The sequence below is a fragment of the Podarcis liolepis genome, assembly GCF_965112155.1.
Source record: "Podarcis liolepis genome assembly, chromosome: 14".
Lineage (NCBI taxonomy): Eukaryota > Metazoa > Chordata > Lepidosauria > Squamata > Lacertidae > Podarcis > Podarcis liolepis.
The window spans coordinates 14,954,790-14,965,821 of record NC_139569.1 but is presented as its reverse complement, the minus strand read 5'-3'; the positions used below and the strand labels follow the sequence as shown (position 1 = coordinate 14,965,821).

Here is an 11,032-nt window from a genome sequence, read left to right as displayed (position 1 = left end):
CCTTGTCAAGGTAACAGCCTTAGCTGCTCAGCCAGGTACACATCACCTGCCTCTTGAAAAGGTGCTGTTGCCATAGAGACAAATGTGGTCATCTGTCAGGGGGTTTGACTAGATGACCCTTGGATCCCTTCCAACCCCACAATTCTATGGTTCTATAATTCTGTAGCACAAATAACCACAATGCCCCAAGAAACTCACTGCTGAATCTACCTCAATGGGATGTTGTGCGGGCATCCAGAACACAGGTCATCGTTCTTGAAATGAGTTGCTTAAAAAGAGCACCACTTCATTCTTATTTGACACAAATAAACAGATCTTTATTTTTTCCATAAATATACCTCCTTAGACAGTATGTTTGGGGTTGGGGAGAATGTACAGAAGCATCTAACAAAATTGACAGAATTTGCTGACTTGTCACATCCATCCACTGCTTTGGGAAACTATAGTTTTAAAATAAGGAGGAGCCAAAACCCCTCCATCGGGCCCAAGAGCCAACAGACATGAACATTTCTGTCAAAGTAAAGTATGCCCGTGCCAGCTTTGATGATGGATGCTGGCACATCAGACATCTGTTGCATGAATACTGCAGCAAATGCTCAGATTGTTGTCTCCATGTGCCATGGTTCCATGCATATATATATTTTTTTTAAAAAAAGGTTTTGCTACTTATAAAAGTTAACAGCGATATACTAAGTTAATTTTCATACAGGAATATTACACCTTATAAGAACCAAATTTATATTCTTTTTGGGGTCCCAATACAGGTTCTCTTTGTAATTGTACAAGAGTGTTAAGAGGCCTGTGTATCAGACAAAAGGCCCATCTAGCCTAAATTCCCATTTCCCACAATGACCAATCAGATGCCTCTCGGAAATCCCACAGGAATCCCCTCTCCCACAGCGGATCCCAGCAAATGAGCTGTTCAAGTGTTCAATCTCACATACATTCAATTTGCTCAGGTCATCTATTCCAGGGGTGGGGCAACTTTTTCAGACCAGGGGCCACGTTTCCTTCTGAGTGACCTTCCAGGGGCCACATGACCAGTGGCAGGGAGAGGGCAAAGGCAAAGGTGAACAGAACAGTGGGCTAGTTTCATCACACTCACTCATACCTTTCTCTCATCTCCACCTAGGCACACAAGAAACATTATCAGAGTTTGAGGACATGTCCCAGCCAGACAAAAGTATAGGAGGCTGCAAAGCAGGGCAGGTGAGCACTGTGACTCAAGAGGGTGTGTGCCCTGTGGAGATGCCTGGAGGGGCCTCTCTGGCAGCCTGAGGTTATATAGTAATAATTTATTATTTATACCCCACCCATCTGGCTGGGCTTCCCCAGCCACTCTGTGCGGCTTCCACCAAAATATTAAAATACAGTAGTGCATCAAACATTAAAAGCTTCCCTAAACAGGGCTGCCTTCAGATGTCTTCTAAAAGTCTGGTAGTTGTTGTTCCCTTTGACATCTGGTGGGAGGGCGATCCCCATCCCTGATCTCTACAGTATTACAGAAGGTTCAACCTACTTCCCTACACCTTTTCTGTATGTGGCAGGTAAATACACAGACATTTGCTGACTTTACACTCAAGACCAGTTCAACACACTGAAATACAAAGGGGTGTGTGTGGAGAGATCAACTTGACTATCACATGTAAATGCAACTCACACGGCATTAGGTCTTTTGTGAACGTTGCCACAAAAGGTTCCTAAAATGCGGGGGGTGGGGGGTGGGATTTGACACAAACAGTTCTCTGAAACCTTCAGATGCCTCCACTTTCAAGTTCAGCCACGGCCTTTAAAGGGACATGTGCCCCATTCTAATGATGTGCCGGGAGTGTGGTGGATCCATGTGCATAGAAGTCCCTACTACGGCTGTTTTGAGTGAGGCAAAGCACAAAGTGGAACCTGCCTCCTTCCAGAAGCTGATTGGGCCAGTGGCTGAACCTGATTTCAACACCCTCCACTGTCCTTGAGGATAGCAGGTAGACTACAGGGTGCAACTCCTTGCACCCTCAGCACCCACCTCGCTCTGCTGGGTGGTTGGCTCCTCCGTGCCTCCACCGCTTCCAAGGGAAAGGACAACTCCACACGCACTCATGGAACCTGCACCGTGGAAACAAATTGGGCAGCTCACACATCCCAGACCATTGCACACTTCTGGAACTAGCACTGCAACTAGGCTGCCACCCACAATTTCCCTCCTCCAAAATGAGCTTTGTTGACTTCAACGCAGGAGTCTTCAGCCTTTTCAGAACCAGGACCCACTCTTAAGTCAAACATGCACACACCCCAATTCTGGTAGTAGTGCTACCATTTCAACCCAACTTACATCAGGTTGCAACCAGGTGATGGGTTCCAACCAATCGGCTTTAAGGGGCCTGCTCAAGGGTGATCCAGCTGTGGACTGCAGCTTTCATAACAGTACACCAGTGGGTTCTTGAATGATGAAACATTTTACAAAATGCTAGCATGTGTGATTGAGCAGGAAAGAGACGACTGCCTCCACCCCATTCTGCCCAAGGGCACAGCTCCAGACACAGAAGCACACGTTATATCTGATTTGGTTAAGCTGGTACAGTGACAAAGGAAGGACTGGGTTTAGACGAATTTATACCATACACTCTACCGCTAAAACAACATCCTAGTAATCTACCACGCATTCACCACGGATAACACACAGGATCTGATACCTTCTGATACAATTGCTCACACAAGATGTAGAGTATGGCGTAGTGAAGAGGAAACCATGAAGCTTTTCCACAGCTAACCAGTCTGCTATCTGCACTGCACTATGACATAGCAGGCAACAAAGGATTTCTGAAAATGTATTAGCAGACAACCCTTTGAGCAGCTTCCACTGTCCTACACAACAGCATCACCTTCTGATGTGGATGTAGTGGTTGATATGTGATCCTGAGTAAAACAATCAATGGGGTGGATGAAATAATAGGTAGCACGGAGGCTAATGCAACTATTCTTTTTGTTGCCAGTGGCCATTAAGAGTTGCTGTGGATTCCATAGTGATTATGCGCAAGTGTGTGTGTTTGTGTGTGTGTATGACTTGTCTTGTATAGATCTGCTCAGTGGCTTGCTAGCAGCGTTGGCGTCCTCACGTCACCTCCAGGGAAGCCGGGGAGACACGGTCACATTCAGCTCGCGACCGGAGAGTGTGCCACTGCTCCACAGCCGTGCGGTGGCAGTTCAGCATCCGCCGCCAGTGCTTGGATTCCGAAGAGCCTGTGGAGTACTGGCCAATCACAATCCGCCCAATGAAGTCGTTGCTGCTCTTCATGTTGTGGCCAAAGACTGAAGATAACAAAGAGAGAGGCAGGGAGAAAGGTGGGGGTGAGGGAGTAAAGACTGAAGAAGCAGCTGCAACGCCAACCCTAACTCTCAGATCTCCCCTTGACTGGAACAATTATCTCGAGAGCTCTCTAGCAAGCGTAACTGTGCAACCTTGAATTTGACATTATGTGACTGAATCCCACCCAAAAGGACCCAGAGAAAGCAGTGACTTCCGATTGCAGTGGACGGAACTGGCAGAGCTGCAGAAATCGTGCCAGAAATTGTCTTCCTTCTTTCCTGTCAATAGATTTGTACCAGGATAAGTCTAGCAGCAATGAAAGAGAAAGGGAACACTGCCAAACAATTATCTACCTACAAAAGTGGTACCTGCAACAAAATGATGCAGAGTAGAGTGTTTCTGACCAAAATGCCAGCCAGCCAGCCATATCCTTTTCTTTTCCATTCCATTCACCACCCTGCCCTCATTTCCCTTCCCCAACAACCAACATGCCGTATCCACTGACCACTGTCTTCATTGAGCTGCATTTAGTTCCAACTACATTCCTCGCCATGGGATTATTATTTTGTTCTTCTTCAGAATACTTGCACTTACGCAAACCTTGTGTGCAATCTGTATTGTTTTGGTAATGAAAATGCTTTTAAAAATAAATTATCAACTAGAAAGCATGGGTGTGTGGTTTTATAGTGAGGTTTTAATTCTGTTGTGTGATGGTTTCAGTTTCACAACAGTTCTTGCCCTTTTACAGGTTTGTTCATTTTCGGTTTTTCAGTTGTGACTTTGTTGTTTTATTATTTGAACTGCTGATCCGCTCAAATAGTTTCGACTAAAGATAGAACTGAGACTGCAACACAAAGAGCGTTGGAAGTTTGGGTGCAACTCAGCTTGCAAATGAGGTGTTTTGCAGGGTTAAAACAGACATTGTTAGGGACCTTCAGATTCCCAGACTATCCCTGTATCTTTAGCCTATCAGCTTGCTTCTCTATCTTTTTGATGGTAGATTGAACAACTTTTTCTTACCTACAAGCATATGAAACCAGTGTGAGCAAAACTTAGTTGGAAACAACTCTGTTTTTCCATTTAGATTAGTCACTGGGTAAAATGCAAAATAGATGTAGCTTAAAAAGCTAAAGGTAAAGGGACCCCTGACCATTAGGTCCAGTCGTGGCCGACTCTGGGGTTGCGCACTCATCTCGCTTTACTGGCCGAGGGAGCCGGCGTTTGTCCGGGTCATGTGGCCAGCATGACTAAGCCGCTTCTGCCGAACCACAGCTGCGCACAGAAACGCCGTTTACCTTCCCGCCGGAGCGGTACCTATTTATCTACATGCACTTTGACGTGCTTTCAAACTGCTAGGTTGGCAGGACCAAGGACCGAGCAACGGGAGCTCACCCCGTCGCGGGGATTCGAACCGCCGACCTTCTGATCGGCAAGTCCTAGGCTCTGTGGTTTAACCCACAGCGCCACCCACGTCCCGAAACGTAGCTTAGTTGCATTTATTCTTTTCAATAAGCCTACTCTGAGTAGGTCTAGCATTGAATTCCACCCACTATTTCCAAGTTTGCATCTACACGTATAAATAAACATGGGCCAAATTTCATGAGAATCTGTGCCCTCTCTTCTTTCTGGGTGATGCATACTCTATACTGTACAGTATATTATATTATTGTTTTGGAGATGATTAAGTGGCTGTTCTATGGCTCACCTTCCCCACTCTCTTTCTGGGCTACAGAAGCTGAGCAACCAGGAGCACTGCTGCCACCTGCTGGTTCACTTCCCCTCCCCTTGGTAAGGAAGGAGGAGGTTCAGCAGTTCCAGCAGCCATGAGGAAGGCAACCAAGATGATAAAGATGGAAACCAAGCCTTATGACAATTGGTTGAGGGAGTTGGGCATGCTTTAGCCTGGAGGTGATATGATAGCCATCCTCATATATCTGAAGGGCTGTGACATGGAATATGATAATGATGATGATGATTACATTTGTATACCACCCTTCATCCATAGATCTCAGGGCGCTTCACCACAGACTATACAACAGGTTCACAATAGGTTTATACAAGATAAAAGCACAAAACACATAATAAAAACAAGAACAAACAAAAAAACCCACACAAACCAATGACCCCTTTCTCCCCTTCCCACAAACACATTTGAAAGGGCATCGGATGTTGGTTGAAGAGGAATGTTTTCGCCCGGCACCTAAAGGTGCATAATCAAGGTGCCAACTGAACCTCCTTGGGGAGAGCATTCCACAAAACAAGGAGCCACTGCAGAAAAGGCCTGTTCTCGTGTTGCCACTCTCTGGACCTCTTGTAGGGAAGGTGCACCAAAAAGGGCCTCAGATGATGAGCAAGCTTGCTTTCTGGTGCTCCAGAGGACTGGACCAATGGATTCAAATTACAAGAAAAGAGATTCCAGCTAGACAATTAGGAAGAAGTTTCTGATGTGAAGAGCTGTTTGACAGGAGTGGATGGTAGGTTTTCAAACAGGGGTTTTGAAGCAGAGTTTGGATGGCCATCTGTCAGGGATTATTTGGCTGTGATTCCTGCAATGCAGGGGGCAGGGCAAGATAGCCCCTGGGGTTCCCTTCCAACTCTACAGTTCTATGATTCTAAGTGCTCCCGCTGCTCCAGTCTAATCTTACACAAACTTATTTGCACACAAACATCCTAACACATGTTCTCCCAAAGCTTTCCATTTCATGTAGATTGTTTTCTTGTTACATATTTCAAAAGCCTTTCAATAATTAAACGGTTCGCCTGCAACTGCTCTGCAAACCCAGCCTGCCAATAAAGAGAACAAACCATTGCTGGTCTTGTGGCCTCTGTAGGGCGAATAAAAGCATAGCCGTGAGGCCTGAGCACATAACTGGGGAACAAACAAAAGCACAATCTACAATGTGTACTTATTCCATAGCCTCAGAAGCCTATTCACTCAGGCATCAGCTAGGATCAGTCTTTGTCTTTCCACTCCCAGAGGCAATAGTAATAGTAATATCAATAACTGTAGTAGTCATCATAATAGCAGCCTAGGAAGTTGTCTTATACAGCACCAGACCATTGGTCCATCTAACGTTGTGTTTTCCCCCCAGCCCTACTCAAGCCTGGCCCTGAGAAACTAAATTATTTCAGATCACCATTCACATTTAGATTGTGAATGGAATTCGTTACTTAAGCCAACACTGAGCGAACATCTAGGGGCAGCATCCTGACACATGTTTGTAGAGGAGAAATATTTCCTCGAAGGTGTGGAGAAAGCAGGGCTCACTGAACATGTCAATTAGCTGACTGGCACTGCCAGCAAGTCCCGCTTGCAAAGGGAGACTCAGAAGCTAACATTCAGCTTGCAGCCACAACCTTAACTGATGTCAGGTGCTGGGGGGCAGATGGTTGTGGGTTGAGGGGAAATTGCCTTGCATGCCAAACAGGAACCTACAGGCTGGAGGTTCCCAATCCCTGGTTTAACACATCCTTTCACAGAAAACATGCCCAGACTGAAGAGACAAGCCCGAGGAAGTTCTTATTTAAGGCCAGCAAAGCTTCTACTGGCTCCCCAAGTCGCCTGATTCCTGATGGCCCAACTAACTTCAGTTTGCAGTCCTGCTGGCAGGGACACTGTAGAGCAACAAGGCTCAGGCCAGGTAGTCCTTCCACCTGTAATCTGTCCCAGTCTAGTGGAATAAAACACTCAATTCAAGCCTGGTAGGTAACACACCCACAGGAGGTCAGGTGTGACAAGGATCTGGGGAAAGGGAAGAGGACAACCATGAACAGATAAGTCATAGAACTGTAGATCTGGAAGGGATCCCAAGGGTCATCTAGGCCAACCCTGTGCTATAGGAATCACAGCTAAAGAATCCCTGGCAGATGCCTACCCAACCTCCAAGGAGGTCCAACACCCTTTCAGGGTAGTCCATTGCACTTTTGAACAGCTTCCACTATCAGAAAGTTCCTCCTAATGTTGGCATCTCCTTTCTTGTCATTTGAATCCACTGGTTTGGTTCCCACACTCCAGAACAGCAGAAAACAAGCTTGCTCCATCTTCCATGTGTCAGATATTTAAAGTTGGCTATCAAATCTTCTGTCAGTCTTCTTGTCTAGATCCTACATACCCAACAATCGTTCTTCACAAGGCTTGATTTCCAGACCCTCTGTCATCTTACTTGCCCTCTCTTCAGATGTTCCAGCTTGTCAAGTCTGTGGAAGCCTGGGGATGGATTTACCAAAAAACAGTCTAGGAACCTGCCCAGGGCCTGAAAGCTTTCTGGGTGGGAACTGAAACGCTCCACACGCCCTCCCCACAACCCAAAGCTGTGCAAAAACACTAATCATAATAATGGCACAGGGGAAACAATTCCTCTTAATAAAGGCAGCTGACTCCAGACAGCTGGTAATGTTTATATATTGTGGGTGAGAGAGCGGGAGGAGGAGAATGTGGCTTAGGTGACTGTCTTTTTCTATTTCAGAATAAGGCCCTCAATGGATTACAGGAACAATTCCTTCCTCCCACACCTGATCTAGTGCATTCAAAACTATGCATGCTGCCTTTTCCGCAGAGGAAAATTTCTGCACATCACGGTTGCGATTTAAATTGCTGATGAGCATCGCTTTCATTCGGAAATGTTTGGAAACAAGCTAATAGGTTCTCATTTCAGCATCTCGTCTCAACAGCAACATCTGTTTCTACTAGGGTGGGTGTGCACAGAGGATAAAATCCCTTCGGATCTCGATTGGGTGCTTCTGAGAGGGGGCTGCTTTTTGTGTGAGCGGTTTTGTTTTGGTCCACTTCAAAAGAGAGGTATTTCATTTGAGACCTGAGACAGAACCTTGCTTTCGTTTTCTGAAGTTCTGGGCATCGTGGGGCAAGATCAGGGATGTCTGATGTGCTGATTGCCAGATGTTGAGGACGATGACAACTCTCAGCAGACTGGGAGGAGATTTCGGAAGCTGAAGAGGCTTCCGTCACACCCTGACCCAACTGTGGATATCAATTCAAACCACAAAAGGCATGTTTATTCTTTAAAACCATTTTGTTCCTCACTTGTACATAAATGAAGATTTAGGCTGCCAACCCAACCCTACTCACCTGGGGTAAGTCCTACTGGAGTCAGTAAGATTTACTTCTGACTACATATAGTAAAGATTGCACTGTTACTAGGGATACTGGAGAATTCCAACAACAACAGGGGAGTTACGTATATAGTTACACACCTGATTTAAATAGTAATGCATCTTAATTAGTGGACAGTGAGATGAATGACATAGTAGTTGATGGAAACAAAGCTGCAGCAGAATGGAGACAGCGTTGATTGCGACCAACAAAGGTTGATCACAACAGAAATCTCTATCTTCTTACAACCCTAGCTGTTAGTTGATTAATTGACAAAAAGTCCCATGAATTAATCAGCCAAAATTCTTCAGCTGTATGGCAGGCCTACAAACCACATTTGAAAGAGGTGAACATACCTGTGAAGACTAAACTGGCACTTTCAAGTTCTTCTTGGGGCACTTTGAAACTGAAGGACTCGTTGTAGAAGGGGTCAATGGTAGCCCTCTTGCAAGAAGTCTTCTTTGTTTTCGCCAGTTTTAAACCATGAACAAGTTGGATCTTCACAAAGGGATCTGAACAGAAAACAAGCACAGCTTGATCTACCAGAGAGGGTTTTGTTCATCGGAAATCATTATTTCCTGTCATTGCCCAGTTCACGCATTAAGTTGGCCCAAGTGAACTCCTTGCCCCAATGCAGCCTGGACTCTGACCCAGACAAGGAAGGGACAGCCCATTAAACTGGATTCAGAGAGAAATAGGTGCCAGATACAGCTCTTGACCAGCTCTGAGTCTGGACTCAAGCCGATGAGCAAGGGACCCCTTAATTGGAAAGTTTAGCCCTATTATTGAACAAAGTGACGTAGTTTGCCTCAGGTGGCAGAGTCTGGAGGACAGGGAGTGGTAGCAAAGCCCTGTATTTGGAAGTTTCTAATGTCTGATGTTTTATTATGTTTTTATATGTGTTGGAAGCCGCCCAGAGTGGCTGGAGAAACCCAGCCAGATGGGTGGGGTATAACAACAACAACAACAACAAATTATTATTTATTATTATTATTATTATTATTATTATTATTATTATTATTATGGTGCTCTGCAGACCATGCACTGCTTGCCCTGCACCCGCTAAGCTGGGAATCAGAGGTGGGGAGTGTTGCTGAACCCCGGTCCTGTTTACGGGCTCCCCGTAGGTAATCTGGTTGGCCAGTGTGAAAAGAGGATGCTGGAACAGACAGGCCTTTAAGAGGATTCTTGTATTTTACAGACAATTTTCATGTATTTTATACTTATTACTGATGAGCATTTTAGGATTTTTAAATGCTGGTCTTTACACTTTTTACTGTTTGCTTTCTGAAAGAGCGAGTAATAAATATAATTAATAATAATAATAACAATGCTCAGAAGCAGTAGTGAGTCTTCAGCCTCCCTCTTTCGGCTGTAACCTTCTTTCCCTGCTCGCTCCTATGAAGATTACATCTTCCGAAAAGAACCTGCTCTCTCTCAAAAAGAACAGCGTAGCTGACCTTCGTTCACCAAGGCCAGCCTTCCGTTGTTCGCAATTGAAAGTAAACAGGGTACATTTTGACTTCTGCTTCTGAGGAACAAAAATGACTCCTCTGGTGATTCCAAGAATGGTTGGGAAAGGGCAGCTTCTAAACGCCACTTGCCTGCTGATTTTCTCCATACTGAAAGTAAAACACACACACGCACAAAATCTCCTCAGGTCTCCCACTTATACAGTATGCAGTCTGAAAGAGGATTGATGGAAGGGGGGGACAGCTTAAATATAGATCCATGTGCATTTGCTGGGAAGACTTCAGGCTTTGGGGATTTATTTTGCTTTGTACTGGAACCCCGAGATCCACAACTGGAGCCAGGTGCATTAAAAACTGGGGTGGAGGTCACACATTAAGAATTAAGAATCTGGGAGCTCTGAGCATATGCTCAGTCCGGGATTATGAGTTGTGAGAATTGAGTTCACAATCCCTTTGCACAGCAATCCACTGCCAATTCTCTCTCCTGCCCCTTCCAGATTTCTCCTGCCCCTTCCAGCAGCTAGGTTGTTGCCATGGTGATACAAGGGCTGAAGGCCATACTGGGGGTGGGTTGGGGTTGTGGGGTGAGCCGTGCAAGTTGAAGAGGCGGAGGCTGACCGGTAGCTCTGTGCTGAGGACCCCTATCTCCCAACAAAGCCAGCTGGATTTGTGCCTTTTTGGCAGGCACCACCTCACCCACCACAAAGCTGAAATGTGCCTTCCTGAGGCCCAGCACACGAGGCAAGAGGCACAGCTGTTTGGACCTCTCTATTTTCAACTGGGCATAGTTTTGAACTGTTTTTATTGTTTTCCGGCTCATGGTTATTTTTAGGCACCCCTTAGGTAAAATGCAGGTGCTGTCTTTTAAAAAAATCAATACATTTCCCACCATTATTCTGTAGAAACACTGACATTTGGATGTGCCAGTGGCATTTCTCAAATCGTAAATGTCTGGTCTGAAAAGGTCATAAAGGTAAAGTTCTTCAAAGACTGTGGAAGTCAAAACCTTCTCAGAAGCCTCCTCTGATTCTGAATGCTCTGTCCCACCCCTCTCAGTACAAGTGGAGGCTGGATACAGCAGTGAGGAACAGACATTCTCTGCACATGCTCAGAGACACACTACTCCTTTGTCGATTTGCATATGCTGGCACT

General features: G+C 45.5%; 1 protein-coding gene across 10 annotated transcripts in view; it reads right to left on the bottom strand.

The window, feature by feature from the left end:
- Positions 1 to 289: 289 nt before the first annotated feature.
- The window catches only part of SYT17 (synaptotagmin 17), a 35,980-nt gene continuing 25,237 nt past the window's right edge, over positions 290 to 11,032 (bottom strand). For all 10 annotated transcript variants that reach the window (XM_083474379.1, XM_083474387.1, XM_083474388.1 and 7 more), the window contains 2 exons: positions 8,765 to 8,920; positions 290 to 3,300 (listed from right to left, as the gene is read on the bottom strand). In XM_083474379.1, coding sequence (XP_083330505.1) covers positions 3,104 to 3,300; positions 8,765 to 8,920 — 353 coding nt within the window. In that variant the 3' untranslated portion in view covers positions 290 to 3,103. The remainder of the gene's footprint in view (positions 3,301 to 8,764; positions 8,921 to 11,032) is intronic.